Source organism: Thamnophis sirtalis, unplaced genomic scaffold, assembly GCF_051295495.1.
Source record: "Thamnophis sirtalis isolate CommonGarterSnake01/CBP01778 unplaced genomic scaffold, rThaSir2_p1.2 scaffold_10, whole genome shotgun sequence".
NCBI lineage: Eukaryota > Metazoa > Chordata > Lepidosauria > Squamata > Natricidae > Thamnophis > Thamnophis sirtalis.
The window spans coordinates 64563645-64586540 of record NW_028261390.1 but is presented as its reverse complement, the minus strand read 5'-3'; the positions used below and the strand labels follow the sequence as shown (position 1 = coordinate 64586540).

The window sequence follows — 22896 nt, the reverse complement described above, 5'->3', positions numbered from 1 at the left end:
TCAGCCTTCCATCCTTCCGAGGTGGGTAAAATGAGGACCCGGATTGTTGTTGGGGGCAATATGCTGACTCTGTAAAACCGCTTAGAGAGGGCTGAAAGCCCTATGAAGCGGTATATAAGTCTAACTGCTATTGCTATTGCTATAGTTGGCAGAATTAGCCTGCAAAACTGCATTCTACCCACTGCACCACTACGGCTCTTATCAAAACACCCATGGGTGAGGGTGTTTTTTGCTGGAAACAGCCCAAAGAAGCCAGAAACCAGCGAGAAAGCTTTGTAAATTGTGGCCATGTGACTGAAACTCTGCAACAGGCAGTAAAGGTGAGCCCATTGCCAAGAGCCGAGGTGGTGCAGTGGTTAGGGTGCAGTACTGCAGGCCACTTCAGCTGACTGTTATCTGCAGTTCAGCGGTTCAAATCTCACTGGCTCAAGGTTGACTCAGCCTTCCATCCTTCCGAGGTGGGTAAAATGAGGACCCGGATTGTTGGGGGCAATATGCTGACTCTGTAAACCGCTTAGAGAGGGCTGAAAGCCCTATGAAGCGGTATATAAGTCTAACTGCTATTGCTATTGCTATTGCTAAGCTCCCAAAAATGTGGTCATGTCACTGCAGGTGTATGCAGCCCTACAACTGGTGGTAAGTAGCCCTACAACTGGTGGTAAGTAGCGTTTGAAGGGTTGGTTGTAATGTCGAACCATTGCTAAGTGAGGACTATTTGCATATCGTGCATTCCCGAAAGAAAAAGAAACGTCACTTACTGGAGCCCTTTTTAAAACTTTTCCACTTGCAGCAGCCAGAAGGACGTCCTACGTTTCAGGATCTCCTGCATATGATTGAATGTATCGCGGATGACTCTTCGTCCTGACTCTAAGCTCGGCAGGTGCAAGAATTCACAACAAGGACATACCGTTTTAGAGATGCTGATGGGTTCTTCCCAGAGACACAGTCCTGGATGCTGCTGAGGAGGACCGTGGGAAGACAAGACCATTGTCCATATCGCCCCTTTGTCTCCGGAAGACGTTTTATCAAGCTATTTTAAAGTCAATTTGACGGTTCAAACAATATTATTATCGAGCAGGCCACGGTGTGGTTTTCCTGAGTGAGGAAATGCCCATTTGTGGCAGGCTAAAGCTACCGTACAGTGTAACCCAAATCAGCACAAGCCTTTTATAAGCCACCCGTTGACTTGAAAGGACAATATTTAAAGCGATCGTTTCTTTATAATCCTGCCCATTGTTGTGTCCTCCAGATGTGCGCTTGGGCACATCTCCTTTTCCAGCCAGCCCGGAGGTTTTGCATACACTGGTTTGGTCATAGCTGCTGGTGAATGTGGAGGCGAGATGGAACATGGAGAATGAGTCTCCTACAGAACTTGCCTTTCTATACAAGACCTCAGTGGCTTGTTAGGAAAATAGGGGACAAAGCGAAATCTCTTTGACTGGAAGCTGCTCAAAGACCCCGCCAGGCCCGAAACAGATGTTAGGAAGAATGCAAGACTATCAGAAGATCTTCCAGGACTTGTGGCTTGTTTAAGCCGTCACTAAGTTAATGAAGAAAAATGTCCTTTCGGTTTGATCTGCTCTTATCTTCCTCTGCAAAAGAACAATATTATGAAAGCCTCTTTTAAAACTTTTCAATTTCTAGAAGCCAGAGGGGGCTCCTTTGAAACACGGCATTCGCCATAAAGGTATTCTAAATACCATTTAGGGATTGTAAATAGGCACCGCACATCGGTTTCCGTACGAAGGGAGAACGTAATATGTCCTAAACTATTTAAAAGCACAACATATCGACTCCTTTTATCGTATGCTGCATGTTCAGTTTGGTGTTTAGCGAAGAGAATAAACTCCCAACTTTATTACAAACTAGAGAGGGTTTTTTTTTTTAAGAAAAACAACCGATTGTTGTTTTGATTTTTACCAGCTGCAAAGCGTGCTCCATGGCCAGGGAAATAATGTATAGCAAAACATGTCTAATAAATATACTTCATATAATAAATATGAACTTGTGGACTTCAGCTCCCAGAATTCCACAGCCAGACATGCTCAGTTCTGATTTTTCAGCATTTTTTTTTCTACTTTACTGAATCCTGGTTAAAAAGTGAGATTCCTTTCTTTTTCTTTTTCCCTTCCCTTCCTCCCTCTCTCCCCCACTCTCTTTCTCTCTCTTAGTTTTTAAAACCTCTTTTCCCTTGCCTGAACCAGCATGGAAAAAGGGCTTTAAAAAAAGCTTCTGACAAGAGGTTTGGGGGTGTGGCTAAGCCACCATTACTACCAGTCCAGTCCGGTACGCCAGATTTTCACTACCTCTTCTGGCGTACCAAACAGGACCTGGAGGAACCACCTTTGCATTACCATTACCAACTGTTACTTATTGTTGTTAGTCGCGAAGTCGTGTCCGACCCATCGCAACCCCATGGACAACGTTCCTCCAGGCCTTCCTGACCTCTACCATCCTCTGGAGCTCATTTAAGTTCATGCCGACTGCTTCGGTGACTCCATCCAGCCACCTCATTCTCTGTCATCCCCTTCTTCTTTTACTTAGCTATTTCTAATAGTTAAGATTTCAATAATGCCCCTTGCCCCACATTTTATAACATAAAGACTAGACCAGGGATGTCAAACCAACAAGCGTCATGTGACATATTGTGACTTCCCCCCCCCTTCACTAAATTGTGGGTGGGGGTGGCCAGCGCATGATACATCTAGCCCGCAGGCTGTGGATTTGATACTCCTGGACGAGATTATATTCTTGAAAAAGAAATACTCTTATTTACCATGGTACATAAAGACTTTGCAAAATTGCAGCATGTGTGCTTCCAAGAATGGCGCCACCGCAGAAAGTTGCCCTATGATTTGTTACCTTAAAAATAAGGGATATTCCCAGAAATAGCTAAAATTTAGGGAGCTTCATACAAAGGACCGGTGAACTCTCTTTGGTCTTAACTGTAAGTCATCAATAGCAATCAATTCACACTCTTGGGTCGGTTGTGTAAATATCTATTTTCTTGATATGTTATGTGGACTACTCAAGTGTGGGCTTCAAAAATTTCAGCAACGGGGTTCTCTGCCTGGCTGCATGGCCCAGTTGGGCTCCTGTACCACAGTGAGAAGGGGGGCCTTTTCGCCTTCCCCAGGCTCCAGAGGCTTTCCTTGAGCATCTGGGAGGGTGAAAACCGCCTCCCTCGGGCTCTGGAGGCCCTCTGGAGATTGGAAATGGGCCCATTTCTGGCCTTCTGGAATTTCTGGGAGGCTCGTTTCCCCCCCTCCCCGAGCTTCCGCGTGGGTCCTGCCCTCACCTCACATCCAAAACGGCCCGCTTGGAGACTCTGGGGAGGGGAAGGAGGGGCCAGCCAGGGGTGGGATTTGGGGGTTCGATGAACCATCCATAACATTAGCTATGGATTCTCCCGAACCTCGGCAAACTCCTAGCAGCCCACACCTGGACCTACCTCTATCTGATTCCCTGTATCCAGGTTTCCCATGGGAGGCTCCTCCAGATAAATTAGGATGATATAAAATATAAAAACTGGCCCAATGTTAGTAGGATACACTATCAAAACATTTTTATTCATTTTTGTCAAGCTTGTATCAAAGCTTCAAAGATTCTCCATTCAGAAAATTAAATATTAAATATTTTAAAATAGTTACAACAAACTTCATACAGATACAGAAAAGCAACATCACACACACACACACACCCGGAATGGCACTTCACCATCACTGTTCATGGTTTTTAGATGAGCCACACGGTAGGTGACCACTCCAAATAATTAAAAACCTGTATTTCCTTAAAGGTTTCCTTATCATGGAACAAATGCCAATTCTTAATAAACTAAAGTGATAAGAGAAATTCAGAGCTAAAAAGATGGTATTATCCCAGGCCATTCTTATCCGTTACTGTGAGCTAAATATATGATGTTTATCTGTGTAGTAAAACCTGTCTAGCTGTTTCTTTCTTTCTTAAGCAGTTTTGCATCTAAAGTGTTTATATTAATCACCGAAGAGATGACTAAAAATCTTCACACAGCCAAGCCTGTGTTTACAGATGGAAGTCTATTTTGAAACCAAATTTATTGGCACTGATCAATTGACTTCAGACATTGACATGTAACCAAAATCGCTTTCCAACTCACAAAATAACCAAAAAGGTCACCATGGTTTTTTTAAAAAAATCTTAACCCTGAATTACAATATACTTCTGTGTAAAAGGAAAGAGACTTTAACATTTGAGAGCATACATACATGTGTCTTACAAGGCTAATCTATCATCTTGAACAATTAAAAGCAATTGATGGGGAAAATAAAATTTAAAAGATTTCCAGAAATGTTTACTGTACACCAAGTTGATTCCCAGATTTCATGCGTTTATTGTAAGGATTTCTTGGTTTGGAGTTAACTCACTGCTATCTGGCACTGTTTTCATTTAATGTACTCAGATTTTAAACTTTGTTTCTGGAAGTTAAACCTAAAAAAAGAGAAGTAGTTCTCTTTGGCAAATTCCTATGTGGGAAACTAGAATAAATTAAAACTTCCAATTTACTAACATGCTGGTCATTAGAAAAAGCCTTGGTTTTACCCCCCACTTAGCCCTCGGGGGGGGGGGGGAAATCTCATTTTAAAACAGTGAAGCTATAAAATACGATTTAGAAAACACATTTACATACGCAATTCAGTTTACTAGAAACTATAGTCATCACTTCAACAGAATTTCTGCTATCGGTGACTTTTGCAGCTTGTCAAAGGTGGCAAATACCAAAATGCCAAAATGATCTAATTTCCTTTTCTAACCCAAATGCAAATGGCAAGTCTCCCTTTTGTTCCTCCAAATTCTGGGATAGTTGAAGATGATGATATTGCTCTGGTGAGAGATGACTTCAACGGTAGTTACTGTCGTTCGTTCCCTCGGCTGAACAGAGTATTATCCTCGTCACATATCGAAAGGGGAGCGTCCATATTTTCCAACAAAGTGTGATGAGACTCATAAGCGTGCAGAGGCAAGCTGGGTTCTTTTTTAACGGAAGCCGCCAACTGGTTCCAGGTAATGCTGACATTTTTGAAAGCGTGGAGGAAGAAAATGCCAATGATGATGGTGAAGAATCCACTCAAGGTCCCGACGATATCTCCAAGTTCCATGCTGTTCCATTCTTTGAAGAGGATCACGGAGCAGATCACCACTGTGGTGGTGAAGCACACGTAATAAATGGGGGTGACCAGAGACGTATTAAACACATCCAATGACTTGTTGAGGTAGTTGATTTGAGTACTGACGGCCAGCACCAAAATGACGGCTAAAACATAGAGCAGCGGGTTTCGGAAGACTGGCTTCTGATAGAGCATGTCCTTAATAGCGATGCCCAGGCCTTTGACGGAGGAGACGGAAAAAGCCCCGATCAGGGAACAGATGGAGATGTAGACCAGTATATTGGTCTGCCCAAAACGTGGAGCGACAACAAAAATAAGTACCAGCGAGGTCAGAATTACAACGGCGGCAAACACAATGAAGACTGCAGGGAAGGAAAATAACTACATGTTAGGACCAGGGATAAGCTGCTGGGTGTTTGCAAGGGTTCGGGAGAAGCTCTAGCTAAAGATTCTGTGCGGTTCGGAGAACCCCCAAATCCCACTCCTGACTGGCTCCGCCCACTCCCTCCCCTCCCAGGAGTTCCCACGCGGCCTGGTTTGGATGTAGGTAAGTGCAGGGCATGGACAGAGGCTCAGGGAGGGCAAAAAAACGGGACTCTCGGAAGTTCAGGAAGCCCATAAATTGGCCCATTTCTGGCCTTCACAGAAATATAAGAATTTATGAACTGGAATAGCCATGACAACAAGTCAGCCAATGGGAACGGTTTGGTGACTGAGAAACAGGATTCGTTGTGAGCCATGTCAGAGAGCTCCGAGCCTGGGCATCGCTTAGCTTAACTGTTCTGTGTATAGAAGAGTTCATGTCCTTACTCCTTGCCTCTAGTTCTAGTCCTTGCTTCTACTTCTTCCCTACTACGTTGCAAGAACTGAATGGGTATTGTACAGGGCGGGGCATAACCTTTTCCTAGGGGGTCACAGCAACACTTGTAATAACAACACAAATAATTCATACACCATTCGAAAGCCCATCAAAAACTGAGTTTATTGACACGATTTAATAGTCAGTATGACCACCATTAGCCCTTCGAACAGCATTCAAACGAGGTGGATAAGAACACAACAAATCTTCAAACAGTTCCGTTCGATTTTCCAGATTTTTCAACACAGTTTCCAAATTCATTCTCAAAGTTTCAACCGAAACAAATTTAACATTTAATAGCTCATTCAATTCAGTTTTTTATGGGCTTTAAAATGAGGTGTCGCGGAAGTTGTAAACTGCTGTCGATCTTGCTGTGACCCCCTAGGAAAAGGTTATGCCCCGCCCTCTGGAAAATCTGGAAAATCGAACGGAACTGTTTGAAGATTTGTTGTGTTCTTATCCACCTCGTTTGAATGCTGTTCGAAGGGCTAATGGTGGTCATACTGACTATTAAATCGTGTCAATAAACTCAGTTTTTGATGGGCTTTCGAGTGGTGTATGAATTATTTGTGTTGTTATTACAAGTGTTGCTGTGACCCCCTAGGAAAAGGTTATGCCCCGCCCTGTATACATGCGTCGTGTTTTATATTTTTGTATATAAAGAATTTTCTTCCCTAAATGAATCCTGCTGAAATTATTTACTTGTGGGCTGGCTGGATAGCTACAGACTCTTAATATATTTCCATTCGGTATCTCCATGTCAGCTGCAATATTGTACATGCGGAAGACCCATGCACAATCTCAAATCTGCCTATAGGATGAATGGTTCCACCACAAATCCGCGGTAGACTAAAGCGCGCTCGACGAAAGCGCGTACGTGACGTCATCACAGCGCGACGAAAACGGCACGCTGTGAGCGGTAAATTTAAAATTAACGCGAAAACCTTACCCTAACCCCCCCAAACCTAACCCTAAACCTAACCCTAACCCTAACCCTTAACCTAACCCTAAACCTAACCCTAAACCTAACCCTTAACCTAACGCTAAACCTAACGCTAACCCTTAACCTAACCCTAAACCTAACCCTAACGCTTAACGTAACCCTAAACCTAAACCTAACCCTAACCCTTAACCTAACCCTAACCCTAAACCTAACCCTTACCTTTATGTGAATCAGCTTTCTTTAATTTAATTTTAATTTAATTTATTTTTAATTTTATTTGTCGCGCTGCTGATGACGTCACGTACGCGCTTTGATCGGGCGCGCTTTAGTGGACCGCGGTTTTGACGGGTCACGGGATGAATAAATAGATTCTAGCCTAATTTAAATACATTCATGGGGAAACATTTTCATAATGGGGACTTATTCTATGTGCTGTCTTGTTCCTGCTCGCTCTCCCTCCCTCCCTCTCTCCCTCTCTCTCTCTCTCTCTCTCTCGCACGCACACACACACACACACACCATGGGTGTTAGGAGTCTTTATTAAGGCTTCCAAGTCCGGGTTAGTATTCCCCAGCAGTTCCCTTTGCCAGCAGCCCCAATGAGTTCAACTGGCTGCTCAAAAGAAGCCAGGATTAGTCTACAGCATAAAGACAAGGGAGATCCACTAGGCAAGGGAGAGTTCTGGGTTGAAAAGGCAAGAATCACAACGGCTGAAGAACACACAGCAAGGAAACAGACACATTGCTCCCAGCACTCCCCTTGCTGAGCTAAATAACTGCTTCCTGGTGCAACCCATCAAGAGGGGTGAAGCTGCCTCCTCGCAAGTAGCCTGGCTGACCTTCATTGTACATGCCTCCTCTTTGCCCTACATGCTCTTGGATCAGGAGGCAGTTCTTCATCTCCACTCAGCCAGCTGCTCCTCCGGTCACTCCCCTGTTCTCAGGCCCTCCATTCCTAGGTCATAGCCCCCAGCTGCCTCCCCTCCTAACATGCCCAGGATCAGCTCACCCTCCAAATTAACATCTGGGGAGGCATCTGGAGAAGCTTCCGGGGGAGTCATCCCATTCTATGACAGCTCTCTTAGTAAGCGTACCTGGGTCTTTCAGTTTGATTTCCATGTCATCCAATGATGTGATTTGTTCCTCTTCAGGAGCATGGATGACCATCACGGTGGACCCCAGAATGCTTAACACACAGCCCATCTTTCCGTGAATGTTGAGCTTTTCATCCAAGAAATAGGAAGACAATATCGCACTGTTTGAAATTTTCAAACAAGGAGGAATTAAGCAAAGACAGATCCCTTGTGAATGTAACAAATCTAGATTCAGAACTGAAGTTCTGAATAGCTACAATGAATTAAGAACCAAGAACGATAGTATAAATAGACAACTTTTGCACATTATTATTTATTAATCGTCTTTGATATATCAACTTATGAGGAGTTTAGTTTAGTTTTCCCAAACTTTACAACTGTTCATCCTGACTTTTGGACACATTAGAAAGAGAAATTAACTGCACATTGTCTTTTAACAGAATCCCTAAACCGCCACAAGAGTATATAAATTGTGTGTTTATATGCAACTGCCTTTACAAACCTACTTTGTCACAGTGCCTGGCTAACGTAATTCTCAAGGTCAGAGTCTCAATTTAAATCCTGTATATACTAAAAGTGAGGGACGAGGTGGCTCAGTGGCTAAGACGCTGAGCTTGTCGATCAGAAAGGTCAGCAGCTTGAATCCCTAGTGCTGTGTAACATATGAGCCCCCGTTACTTGTCCCGGATTCTGCCAACCTAGCAGTTTGAAAGCACGTAAAAATGCAAGTAGAAAAATAGGGACCACCTTTGGTGGGAAGGTAACAGCGTCCCGTGCGCCTTCGGCATTTAGTCATGACAAGCTGAATATATTAATAGATAGTAGAAATACACCGAAGGGAGGAGTAGAGGGTTAGAAGAAAGAGGGGTAGAGAGGGTGGGAGAGAGGACGGGAGGGAGGGTGAGAAGGAAGGGAGGGAGTGTACCGGGAGAGGGGAGTGGTAGAGGGGGAGGGGAAGTAGGGTAGAGGGGAATGTTGGAGGGAAGAAGGAAAGTTGGAGGGGGGCGAAAGAAAGGGTGTATGGAGAGTCGAAGTGGTACATTGGGTTTGTATTTTTGGGGGTATTGTTGACAAGAGGAATGGCTGTGTTTATTGTTTAATGTTATATGGCCCCGGTTATGCACAGTATATATGTGACTGTACGAAATGAAAATGGAAAAATAAAAACACATTTACAGGCATTTAGTCATGCTGGCCACATGACCACGGAGACGTCTTTGGACAGCGCTGGCTCTTCGGCTTTGAAACGGAGATGAGCACCGCCCCCTAGAGTCGGGAACGACTAGCACATATGTGCGAGGGAAACTACCTTTACCTTATATACCAAAAGAATCACATATTGGGAAAAAAATGTGTATTTTTGCAGAAATAAGTTAGGGGCAGAGCTGTGTATTTGCGCATAGTCTGAAGCTCTTTTTATATTGCCAAATTCTAACAGTGAAGTATGTTGTCACTTTGGACTCTCCAGAAGAGTTTTTGGCTGGCTGTGGAATTTGGGGAGTTGAAAGTCACACATCCTACAGTTGCCAATTTTGAGAAATACTACTTTAGATAGATAATATAGACATAATTTAACTAAAATAGGAGTACAAGAGCCCACAGTGTATCTACGGTCCTGTTGAACTCTAATCCTAGATGTCTTAGCTGGCAAAGCAAAGGTACGAATTGTACTAACCTTATAAGGACACTTAGTGCCCCCAATGGAGTGACCAAAGTTGCCGGGGCAAAGGCATATGCAGCAAAATTGGCGGCTTCTCCTATTCCCACTGCCAAAAAAATGACAACTAGAATTACGTGAGAGATATAACGTTTCAAAAAATATGAGTATCTTTTTGGAATTCTATCAGTAATTTCTGCCTGCCCGTGTTAGATTCAAGAAACTTTTGGAAACTACTGTATTTTTTTGGAGTATAAGACGCACCTCCCCCCCCCACAAAAAAGAGGGTGAAAATCTCGGTGCATCTTATACACTGAATACAGCATTTGTGGCCTCCCCAAACCCCGCCTCCTTCACAAAAATGGATGTGCAGAGGGTTTGGGAGGCCTGCAAGGCGCTCCTGGGGGTGGGGAGGGCAAAAATGAATGGAAAAGAGGCCGCTTTTTGCTCGTTTTTGCCCCCCGGAGCACTTTACAAGCCTCCCAAAGCCTATGCATGCACTGTTTGTTCGCAGAAAACGGGCCCATTTTTGCGAAAAATGGGCCGTTTGATTGTTTTTGTCCCCCAAGCCTTTCACCAAAAAAAAAGAGGTGCAGAGAGGATTTGGGAGGCCTGCAAAGTGCAAAAACTTTTTTTTTATAGTCCGAAAAATACGGTATTAGATTATCTCTCTCCATCTCTCTCTCTCTCTCCACTACAACCATAACTCTAGCAAGAATTTCTGGCAAATAGAAATGGACCTGCTTTCCATTCATACTGTATCAGAGGTGGGTTCCTACCAGTTCGCACCTATTCGGTAGAACCGGTTCGTCAAATCTACCGAACCGGTTAGAAGAGGTTCCACCAGTGGACCCAAAAAACACACCTACAGAAGAGGTTCCAAATTTTTTTGAAACCCACCACTGGTGGGTGTGTAATGTCCCGCAGTTATCTAAACATTAATAATGACCTAGTAATATTTCCTTATACATTTTAGGGACCTTTTCTTACATAATTGGTGTTTCCTTTCATACTTTTGGATTTCTAATTTCTGTTTCCATTAGTTGGCAATTGCTAAAACCAATCCCACGTGAAAAAGTATTCAAAGCCTTCTTGATTTTAATTGTCAATTTATTTATTCCTGCACATTGTAATATTTATTCATTTACATATCTCTGTTTTTCCACTGTTGTGCAAACACAATTCCAGCAGCTGCTAACGTGTGTAAAATTAAATATATATTATACTCCCTTTCAAATAGCCAACAAAATATTTCTGGTTTTAATTCCATATCTTGCTTTATGATTGCTTCTAACCACTAACTTCTGAATAGCTACTTGGACCGACCTAAGTACTAATTCATAATTTCATATCCGGTCACATGGGCAGCAAGCCACTCTCATCCGGTCACATGGGTAGCAAGCCACTCCCACAAAGGAGGCCACACCCACAGAGTAGGTTCCAACAATTTTTGAAACCCACCACTGTACTGTATGATAGTAATATTAAGGCAGAGGAAGGCTTACTTGTTACAACTACAGCCAGTTTCTTTTAGCAAGAAGTATGCAAAAATAACTACACATAAATGTAAAGCTTAGAAGCTTTAATACTTACTTGAAAGCAATCCGGCCCACCATAACCATTCTTTGAGGTACGAATAGCCCCCTTCTCCTAGGGAAGAGAAAAACAAGCATAAAAAAACATTTTGGGAAGAAAAACCTAGAACTCCGCTTCCATTCAAATACCTCAACTGCCCACTTTTCTAATATTTTTTTCAAAAGAGATTTTTTTTTTTACCCACCTTGGAAGGATGGAAGGCTGAGTCAACCTTGAGCCTGGTGAGATTAAAAAAAAACCTACCAATTTGAAGGCAGCCGGCAGTCAGCGGAAATAGCCTGAGGCTCTATATTCCCTCATCTAGATCATTTGTGGAGCTATTGGCCTAGAAACCAGGAATCTGTCAATTCTAGACCTGTCTTAGATATGAAAGCCAGCTGGATGAGTTTGGACCAGTCACTTCCTCTCAGCCTAACCCACCTCACAGGATTGTTGTGGAGAAAACAGGAGAAGGAATGGGCATTAGAAGCACTGGCCCTCTTGAGTTATTTATAAACAATAATAAAGGTGGGATAAAAAGCAAATAAATCATATTCTGGGTATGAGCTATATAGGAACTAAGTTATTAAAAATTAACAGAAGAGTAATTAAATTTGCTTAACTGTTTCAAGACCATTTTTTTGTTATGCTTTGTTTTGTACACACATAAAAATCAAAATACTGTGGATGTATTTTTTTCCCCAACAACTCTTCTTTATTATTAATTTATTTACTGGCAAAAGGCCCCAAAGACTCTTCTCAGACCTCCTACAATATGATGGGGGGGGGGGGGAACCTTAAAAAAACATAATGCTTCATATTTGATGAAGAAAATACCCTACGCTTTCCACAAGACCAGAGGTGGGTTCCTACCTCTGAGCCAAGGTGGCGCAGTGGTTAAATGCAGCACTGCAGGCTACTGCTAGATCAGCAGTTCAGCGGTTCAAATCTCACCGGCTCAGGGTTGACTCAGCCTTCCATCCTTCCGAGGTGGGTAAAATGAGGACCCAGATTGTTGGGGGCAATATGCTGACTCTCTGTAAACCACTTAGAGAGGCCTGAAAGCCCTATGAAGTGGTATATAAGTCTACTGCTATTGCTATTGCTATTGCTACCAGTTCGCACCTATTCGGTAGAACCGGTTCGTCAAATCTACCGAACCGCTTAGAAGAGGTTCCACCAGTGGACCCGGAAAGCAGGCCACACCTACAGAAGAGGTTCCAAGATTTTTTGAAACCCACCACCGGTCCTTGGATATGATTATTCTACACTATCACGCTCATATTTATAAAACTCAGTGCCTCTGTGAAAGGTAAGGATGACTACTGCGTTTGTGGTGCAATCAGAACATTGCGTGTGTTGAAGTTGTTTTAACGCAAACCAAAGATGCCTTTTAAAAAACAAGTTTACATCATATTCTTATGCCTGCCAGTGCTGTGTGTGAGGTAATTTAAGGTGGTTCTGACAAGTGTCGTCGGCATCTTCATATCCGGTCACATGGGCGGTAAGCCACTCCTATCCGGTCACATGGGTGGCAAGCCACTCCCACAAAGGAGGCCACACCCACAGAGTAAATTCAAACAATTTTTGAAACCCACCACTGCACAAGACTATAACCTGCACGAACCACTCAATATTAAATACACATTGGAGATACGATAGCCAAGCAATGCTTTGAGACTTGATTCCAAATTTCAAAGGAAAAAAAAAAAGATACTTATAAGTAGTACTTATTTATTTTACCAGCTCTAGTGAAACCTTTTGCAGCCATTTGCAAAAGGCCCTTCTTCTTCAATATAAAACTGGAGCCGACAAAGATACTGGAGCCGATGGCCAGTGCGACACCTAGGTATAAGCTGTATTTGCTTCCTTGGGGAGTGGAAACATTCAGCACCGTTTCGTTGGGGTATCTCCCCGAATAGGCAAAAAAAGAAGCTTGTAGCTCCGAGACGTTGAGGATCTGGCACCAGGCATGTTGAGAGTTGGGGCAAGACAAAGGAAACACTTCCCCTAGAAGAACAGAAAAACGAGGGACTGAACATCGGAGCCACATATGTGAGAAAATGTTTGCAGAGCTGGTCTACAGGCTTAGCAAAACAAACCTTTAGCAAAACAAACCCTTAGCAAAACAAACCGTTAGCAAAAACAAACCTTTAGCAAAACAAACCGTTAGCAAAAACAAACCCTTAGCAAAACAAACCGTTAGCAAAACAAACCCTTAGCAAAACAAACCCTTAGCAAAACAAACCCTTAGCAAAACAAACCCTTAGCAAAAACAAACCCTTAGCAAAACAAACCCTTAGCAAAACAAACCCTTAGCAAAACAAACCCTTAGCAAAACAAACCCTTAGCAAAACAAACCCTTAGCAAAACAAACCCTTAGCAAAACAGACAAAAGTGCAGAGAAGAGCAACAAAGATGATTAGGAGACTGGAGGCTAAAACATATGAAGAACGGTTGCAGGAACTGGGCATGGCTAGTCTCGCGAAGAGAAGGACCAGGGGAGACAGGATAGCAGTCTTCCAATATTTGAGGGACTTCCACAGACCGGAAGGGGTCAAGCTACGACCTATGGCAGTGATGGCAAACCTTGTTGTTGTTGGGTGCCAAAAATGCAAGGGTGCGCATGTGATAGCGTGTGCGGCACCCATAATGCAAAGCGCATCCCACATGCGCATGCATGCACAACTCCCCCCCACTGCTCACCTCCCAGCTGAACTTGGTATTTCCTCCACGGGGCTGGGGGAGGCTGTTTTTGCCCTCCCCAGGGTCCAGGAAAGCCCGTGGAGGGCTAAAAAGGGGCCCAATGGGCCATCCGGAAGTTTGGAAACGATCTTTGAAACTTCCGGTTGTGCCCTCCACAGGCTCCGCAGGCTTTCCTGAAGCCGTGGAAGACCATGAAAACGGTCTCCTCCGGCCCTTCGGAAGGCCAAAAATCAGCTGGCCAGCATGTGCTGGAACTGACAGCTCACATGCCAGCAGATAGGATCTCTGGCAATGCCATTTCTTTTTTTCTCGCTTTTATATTAACTTATATGCATTCAAGAAGGCTTTCATCCTTGGTTTGATGCATTTCTGTAGAGGTGCAATGATTTCTCACATGTAAGATAATCCCAGCACCTTTGTTGCTAGGTCTATTTCTTTTGAACAGTTTATATACTTCTAGCATCACATTCCAGTTACAAGTTTCATCCTACCCACCTTTGGTAATACCTGTCCTCTTGTACTAACTACTAGGACGTCAGGTTCACCCTGCTTATTCCTCATACTTTGAGCATTAGTGTAGAAGAGGCATCCTAGTCCTTTTACAGGCTGATCCTGGCTTTCTCCTCACCACTCCCTTCCTCATCGTTTGATTATTGTGATTTGGATTCGGTCCTAAAAGATCCTAAAGACCAGCCACCCTTCCCTTTTTCAATGGTCGGTTTAAACCTCTCTCTCTCACACACACACACACACCAACTTTTTAAACTAAATCCATTGCATTTGATTTTACTTTTCACGTTGCGATTTTCTGAAGAAAGCTGCTCCATTTGGCACGCTTGTGTTCCGCCTTCGCCTCTCTCACCTGTTGAGTTTCCAGGCACCAACTGCTCTTCAAGATGCCAAGATCGGGAAACTTTCAATGTGTAGGATGGGCAGAACCCAGGATTGGTACAAAGCATGCTACCTCCTGAGGAACCCCCTCATTAATCCCTCTCTATTTGCAGCAACACTACTACTACTACTACTACTACTACTACTACTACTACTACTACTACTACTACTACGGCAGGGGTGGTGGATTAGATCAGTGTTTCTCAACCTTGGCCACTTGAAGAATTCTGGGAGTTGAAGTCCAGACATCTTCAAGTGGCCAAGGTTGAGAAACACTGGATTAGATGACCTACAAGGTCCCTTCCAACTCTGTTAATCTGTCTGTTAAACTACTAGTACTACTACTTGGGCAGGGGATTGGACTAGATGACCTACAAGATCCCTTCCAACTCTGTTAATTTGTCTGTTAAACTACTACTACTACTACTTGGGCAGGGGGTTGGACTAGATGATCCACAGGGTCCCTTCCAACTCTGTTAATCTGTATGTTAAGCAATTACTACTACTACTTGGGCATGGGGTTGGACTAGATGACCTACAAGGTCCCTTCCAACTCTGTTAATCTGTCTGTTAAACTACTACTACTATTACTACTACTAGGGCGGGGGGTGGACTAGATGACCTACAAGGTCCCTTCCAACTCTGTTAATCTGTCTGTTAAACAACAACTACTACTTACTACTACTACTACTACTACTACTACTACTACTACTACTACTACTACTACTACTACTGATAACTGCTGCACAAAGGTGCTCACACAGCTTTCTCAAGGACCCAGATGGGAGGCGAAGCTGTGTGCAGAAATTAAAGACTCCCCCCCCCCCAAAAAAAGCGGGGAGAAGGCAGCCAACTCACCTTCCTTGCACGACTTGGGCAGTAACACCATTTTCTGCCCACGCTCCGACAGCTCACACCCGCTCGCAAGGACGGAGCGCGATCCCTCGGATTCAGCGGGTCGGGAACCGCAGCAGCGCAGCGCTCTACTCCTCCCGCGGAGCCGCCTTCGTCGCGAGTCCGAGCGAACATCTGGAGCGCCCCTCTCCCTTATTAAAGAGCCGCCACCAACCCCAGCCGAGGGGCGGGAGTCGCGGGGGACACCTCCGGCGCTGCTCCGCTTCTTTTTAGCTCCCTCTCTCCCTCTCTCTCTTTCTCACACACACACGCACAGATACACAAGCAAACACTCCGTTGTGACGTCATAAAGGGCACGAATGGGCTGGACGTTCCATCCTGACCTGGGGTCCCTTCCAAGGAGAAGCGCCGCTTGATTTATCTCTCTGCAGAAACGAGTCCAAGCAACCGAGTTTTGGCTGAAGGTGAGTCCCCTTTTTTGTATTTGTTTGTGTGTGGTGGGGAGGGGGGAGATTCAGATAACTGGGCAGCAGAATGGAATGGAATGGAGTGGAATAAGAATAAGAGTAATAGAATAGAATAAGAAATAGAATAGAATAGAGTTAGGAATAGAATAGAATTAGGAATAGATTTAGGAATAGAAATAGATATAGAATTGGGAATAGAATTAGAATTAGGAATAGAATAGAATTAGGAATAGGTTTAGGAATAGAAATAGAATAGAATTAGGAATAGGTTTAGGAATAGAAATAGATATAGAATTGGGAATAGAATTAGGAATAGAATTAGAATTAGGAATAGAATATAATTAGGAGTAGAATTAGGAATAGAATTAGGAATAGAATAGAATTAGAAATAGAATTAGGAATGGAATAGAATAGAAATAGAAATGGTAATAGAATAAGAGTTAGTAATTGATTAGAATAAGAGTTAGTAATAGAATAAGAAATAGAATACAAGAATTAGGAACAGAATAGAATTAGGAATAGAATTAGGAATAGAAATAGATATAGAATTGGGAATAAAATTAGAATTAGGAATAGAATTAGAATTAGCAATAGAATTAGGAATAGAATATAATTAGGAGTAGAATTAGGAATAGAATTAGGAATAGAATTAGAAATAGAAATAGGAATAGAATAGAGTAGAATTAGAAATAGAAATAGTAATAGAATAAGAGTTAGTAATTGAATAGAATAAGAGTTAGTAATAGAATAAGAAATAGAATACAAGAATTAGGAACAGAATAGAATTAGGAATAGAATTAGGAATAGAATTAGGAATAGAAATAGATATAGAATTGGGAATAAAATTAGAATTAGGAATAGAATTAGAATTAGGAATAGAATTAGGAATAGAATATAATTAGGAGTAGAATTAGGAATAGAATTAGGAATAGAATAGAATTAGGAGTAGAATTAGGAATAGAATTAGAAATAGAATTAGGAATAGAATAGGAATAGGAATAGAAATAGTAATAGAATAAAAGTTAGTAATAGAAATAGATATAATAGAGATAGAAATAGAAATAGAGCTGGAAGGGACCTTGGAGGTGTTCTAGTCTAGCCCCCTGCTCAAGCAGGAGAACCTATATACAATCTCAGAGAAATGGCTGTCTAGTCTCCTCTTAAAAACCTCCAGTGACGGAGTGCCCGCAATTTCCTGAGGCAAGTTGTTCCATTGGTCAATTGTCCTCATTGTTAGGAAGTTTCTCCTTAATTCCAGGTTGCTTCTCTCCTTGGTTAGTTTCCATCCATTGTTTCTTCTCCTGCCCTCCGGTGCTTTGGAGAATAATTTGACCCTTTCTTCTTTGGGGCAGCCCCTCAAATACTGAAATACTGCTAGTTGTACAGCAAAGGACATGGTGGATCCTATCATTCGTCTTCCTTACCTTCTCTGGGAAACTTTAAGAAACGCAGGTAAGGAATTAAAGGGATTTGACCCCGTTCAATAAAGGGAATATTTTAGAAGATTTAAGATGCACGAATCCGAGCTATCGCAGTTTATGCCTTGTGATTTAGCATCCCTCTCCCCAATTTGGTGAATCTGGCCATTTCCCCCACTACAATGCATTCTTAAAAATATACTTCACTCTGAAATGTGCTCATCTGGGAACTCCTGGGAAGCTGCATAGAAACAGCAATTAATTGGCTCTCAGGAATGTTGTTTAATGTTTATTTTATTTATATGCTGCCCTTTTCCCCCCGAAGGGGACTCAGGGCGGCTCACAACTCAAACCAGGGAAGGGGTGATACAGACAAAATTAAAAACGACACAAAACAATGCATAATTTAAAACACACGACAGTCATACCATTCGAGGCGGGGGCATCGGTTCTTTAGCCCCAGGCCTGTCGGAACAGCCAGGTTTTAAGGGCTTTGCAGAAGGCCTGGAGGGTGGTGAGGGTTCGAATCTCCACGGGGAGCTCGTTCCAGAGGGTCGGAGCAGCCACAGAGAAGGCTCTCCTCCGGCGGATGGAATTCGGAGGAGGCCTAATCTGTGGGATCTAATCGGTCTAGTGGAGGTAATTGGCAGCAGGCGGTCTCTCAAGTACCCAGGAACATCTGAATACCATAGGACAAATCTTATGCCGGTAGATCGGAATTTATTCATCCATCTATCCATCCATCCTCTTTCTGTCTCATCATATTTTAAGAAACGCAGGCTTAATGCACTTGAAAATATCCCTACCATACGTTAGAAAAAAATTACCGAAAATAGAATAGAATAAAATAGAATTCCTTATTGGCCAAGTGTGATTGGACACACAAGGAATTTGCCTTTGGTGCAGATGCTCTCAGTGTACCTAAAAGACAAGATACATTCGTCACGAATCATAAGGTACAACACCTAATGATAATCCTAGGGTGCAAATAAGCCATCAAATCATACTAGGAAACAATCAATATAAATCATAAGGATACAAGCAACAAAGTTACAGTCATACAGTCATTAAGTGAGAGGAGGAGATGGGTGATAGGAACGATGAGAAGACTAATAGTAATAGCAATGCAGCCTTCGTGAATAGTTTGGCAGTGTTGAGGGAATTAATTGTTTAGCAGAGTGATGGCATTCAGGGAAAAACGGTTCTTGTGTCTAGTTGTCTTGGTGTGCAGTGCTCTGTAGTGTCATTGTGAGGGTAGGAGTTGAAACAATTGATGTCCAGGATGTGAGGGGTCTGTAAATATTTTCACAGCCCTCTTTTTGACTCTTGCAGGTCCTCAATGGAAGGCAGGTTGGTAGCCATTGTTTTTTCTGCAGGCTAAACTACAATTGCAGTTGTAGTTTAGTCTAGACCTGTGATGGCGAGGGGGCACGCAGAGCCATATCTGGTGGCACACCAGCTGTCAGCTGATTTTTCACAGTTCCAGAGGACAACGGGAGGCCATTTTCCAGTTGCCCCGTTGGTGCTGTTTTTCACCCTCCACAGCCTCCGGAGGTTTTCCTGAAGCCTGGGGAGGGCAAAAACGGCCTTCCCCCTACCCCCTAGAGGCCGGAAAAAGATTGTTTCCAAACTTCCGGTTGGCCCGTTTGAGGCCCTTTTTCACCCTCCCCAGCCTCCAGAGAGTTTCCTGAAGCCTGGGGAAGGTCAACAATATGTTTCTGGCTTCCGGGGAGCTGAGGGGGGCATTTTCACCCTCCTCAGGCCTCAGGAAAGCCTCCAGGGCCTGGGGAGGGTTTGCGTATGCATGTGTGGGGGGTGGGGTGGGGTCACACATGCATGCACTGTTGGGGGGGCACACATGTGTACCAGGGGTGGGTTTCTCGCCCCGTTCCAACCGGTTCGGTTGGAACGGGGCTGGCGGCGTCCTCGTGCACGCGCGCGGTGCACGCATGCGTACTAGCGTCTGTGCGACGCTCCAGCTGCTCCTGGACGATCGCACAGGCGCTGTATGCGTCCTGCGCATGCGTGGAAGCGCAGAACTCGTCAAAACCGGGTAAGGACCGCGGGCGGGCGGGCGCGCCCTTCGCCGTTCCCGGAAGTTACTTACTTCCGGGTTTGGCGACCAACCGGTTCGCAGGGACTGCCGCGAACCGGTTGAAACCCACCCCTGGTGTGTACACAATAGCACAGACACATACAATTTTGGCACGTCGTAAGAAATTCAGGTGCCTGGCAACTGGTTCATGTTTATGACCGTTGCTGTCTCTCAAGGTCACATGTTCCCCTTTTGCGACCTTCGGAGACGCAAAAGCATTGGGGAAGCCAGATTCACTTAACAATCGGGTTACTAACTTATCAACTGTAGCGATTTATGTAATCACTGTGGATGGTGGCAAGAAAAGTCGTAAAATGGGACAGAATCCACTTAATGTCTCACTTAAGAACAGAAATTTTGAGCTCAACGGTGGTCATAAGTCGAGGACTCCTTTTATTCGGATCTGCAGCCTTATTCACACATCACTAAAGCCATAATGCAATATGGGAAACCATGCACCGTGACCTAGGTACACCCACGTTACACCTATCCTCCGCGAGCTGCACTGGCTTCCCATTGGTCTCCGGACACGTTTCAAGGTGCTAGTCGTTACTTTTAAAGCCCTACATGGTATCGGACCTGGCTACCTGAGAGGCCGCCTCCTGCCGTTTACCTCCCAGAGACCTATAAGATCACACAGACTAGGCCTCCTACGGATTCCATCTGCCGGCCAATGTCGGCTGGCGACTCCCCGGGGGAGGGCCTTCTTTGTAGCTGCTCCAGCCCTATGGAACGATCTCCCCGTAGAGATCCGGACCATCACTACTCTTCCGGCCTTCCGCAAAGCGATTAAGACCTGGCTGTTCCGGCAGGCCTGGGGCTGTTGATTTATCCAGCCCCATTCTGAGCTATGAATGTTGTGAATTTTAATCTAAGAATATTTTATTTTCATTTCCATAACATATAATCACATGTATATTATTACATAGAGAATATCATGTTGTAAGAGAAAACAATATACATGTGCAATCATACTACTTTGAAATCAAACCTGGAATAATTCCTCCCCCCCAAGCCCCCACAACCTACCCCCCCCCCAACTTCCCAGAACCCGTACACGGTATAGATATTTAACAACCACAGTCTAAGATATATTGATAAAAAATAGAAGTAAGAAATTAATAACCTCTTTACATTGAACTTAGCTCCTCCTTGCTAAATTAACTTTAAACAGTTCAAATCATTCCTAGTCTTAAGCATAGGCTATCTGGAATTTCTTAGTTCCATATTTATTTTGTATATAATCGATCCATTTTTTTTCCAGTCTCGTTTGTATCTCTCATTTGAATGGTCTTTAAGATATGCCAATATTTTAGCCATCTCAGCTAAATTTGTGACTTTCAGTGCCCATTCTTGGATTGTAGGCAAATCTTCCTTCTTCCACTGTTGCGCCACCAACAGTCTTGCTGCCGTTATTAAATGCAAAATCAGATTAACCTCTACCACTGTACAATCAGAAATTATACCTAACAAAAATAACTGAGGAGTAAATTTTATGTTGTGAATTTTAATGTCTGTTCTTTTTAACTTTTATATGTTCCCCGTCCCTGTTTTTATCTGTAAGCCACCCTGAGTCTCTCGAGAATGGGCGGCATACAAATCCTAATAAACCTCAAACCTCAGAACCACCGTGAGATAGGGGAGTGGGTGAAAACAGGCCACTGTAGCCTAACCAGAATTAAAACAAATACATGTTAATGGGAAGTATGAATCAGTCCAGGCCTCTGGAATGTACAGAATAAAACTGTAAGAACTATGCAGATTTTTTTTTTTTCTGAGAAGATTTGGAAGGCTTTGTAATAAGGATTCCCTTAATGGGATTGAAAGGAATTGGGAAATGCTCGAGTAAGCAAAATACGAGAGAAGATTAAAGATGCCCTATTAAAATAGACCCAGTGCTGCTGTTCTCCAAATCATCTTAAGATTTCAAATTGTAAATAATTCGAGAAAAAAAAAGGGTTGTTAATGCTGGTCTGAGAAGGAATGATAAGAAATACATAAACAAATCATGTGGGAGTTATGATTTTAAATATCAATTATTCCTCATGGAGAGAATTTGAGAAGAGAACAAAGCATACACATGTTCTGGGCACAAAATTCTATTGCTTTCTTAATGCTGACATTCAGGTTAGTTCTTTTTATTAATAATAGGGTATTTTTTTCCTTTTTCCACCAGTCCTTAGGATTGCTGCACCTGGGGAGGCAGGGTGCAGCAATCCTGCAATTTTATATTTCTATACAAATGGAGAACAAAACAATAAATAAATCTGAGTTTGTCCTGCATTTGAAGTACAGTAAGATTTCAAAGAACGTGTCATGCCCTTCTGAAAATGAAGGTGGGTCACTCACATATTTTTGCCACAATCTGGATTTGAAGGACATTCTAAACCCGACATCAATTTTTATTATTTACTAACTGGATACCCGTGCTTCACGACGTAACTATGTGATCAGGCTATGCAGGAGAAATTCGGTTCACAATCCGTGGACTCAGTGATGGTCGGTGATTGAAACACATAAGGGACTATAGCTCCCGCTGCTTTGAATCCGGAAGCTGTTGTATAGGTGGAAGGCATAGACATTTTGGTGAGGTACTGAAGTCTAGTACTGTAAGGAGCCCCAGACCGCTCCTGAGTGAAGCGGTGGAACGTCTGCCATTTTGAACTGAGGTAATGGAATGTGAGGCAACTGGCAGTCAGAACAGAGTTCTTTTCAGGTGGGGAGGGGGAGTAGAACTCCTTATCATCAGAGAATGTTAATTACTGTATAAGAAATACTAATGATCTGATGGTCATTTTGAAAAATCCTTTCTTAGTGAGCACTTAGAAGCCAAGAGGAACATATATGCCAAATTTCAAGTTTGTTGGCTTTGCGGTCTGGAGATTTCATGATGAGTGAGTTGTATTTGGCTTATACATGGGGACTTAAAGGACTTCTTTCATGACATTTGCAGATTACATTTCCAAGATTAGCAGAGCTGCAACCTAATTCCATTGTATCGCCAACAGCAATATTGGAATCCTTTCTCCGCTACAGCTCATCAATTTCACCTCAGGTTTCTTTATTACAGATTTATTCTTCAATGGAAGATTGAAGATTTCATGTATTGCTTTGGATTCGTTACAGTGCAGGGAAAGAAATGAGGTTGGTATTTATACTTTATAGGTAGTCCTCGACATACGACCACAACTGA

General features: G+C 43.2%; 2 protein-coding genes across 3 annotated transcripts in view; one reads left to right on the top strand and one right to left on the bottom strand.

Annotated features, from left to right (window-relative positions):
• TEC (tec protein tyrosine kinase) overlaps positions 1-2010 on the top strand; it is an 83593-nt gene extending 81583 nt beyond the window's left edge. For both annotated transcript variants that reach the window (XM_087724783.1, XM_087724784.1), the window contains one exon: positions 791-2010. In XM_087724783.1, coding sequence (XP_087580909.1) covers positions 791-865 — 75 coding nt within the window. In that variant the 3' untranslated portion in view covers positions 866-2010. The remainder of the gene's footprint in view (positions 1-790) is intronic.
• Positions 2011-3697: 1687 nt separating this feature from the next.
• NIPAL1 (NIPA like domain containing 1) lies at positions 3698-15923 on the bottom strand. The gene is made up of 6 exons (XM_087724782.1): positions 15727-15923; positions 13015-13281; positions 11290-11346; positions 9715-9805; positions 8040-8200; positions 3698-5506 (listed from the first exon to the last, which is right to left on the bottom strand). The coding sequence occupies exons 1-6, from the start codon at positions 15755-15757 to the stop codon at positions 4887-4889; spliced, it is 1227 nt and encodes a 408-aa protein (XP_087580908.1). The 5' UTR covers positions 15758-15923; the 3' UTR covers positions 3698-4886.
• Positions 15924-22896: the final 6973 nt, after the last annotated feature.

Coding starts and splice junctions, on each gene's coding strand:
- NIPAL1 (XM_087724782.1), bottom strand. CDS start 15,757: ATGGTGTTACTGCCCAAGTCGTGCAAGGAAG. Junction 8,201..9,714: donor GCACTAAGTGTCCTTATAAG/GTTAGTACAATT, acceptor AATTTCAAACAG/TGCGATATTGTCTTCCTATT. Junction 5,507..8,039: donor AATCAAACTGAAAGACCCAG/GTACGCTTACTA, acceptor CCTTCCCTGCAG/TCTTCATTGTGTTTGCCGCC.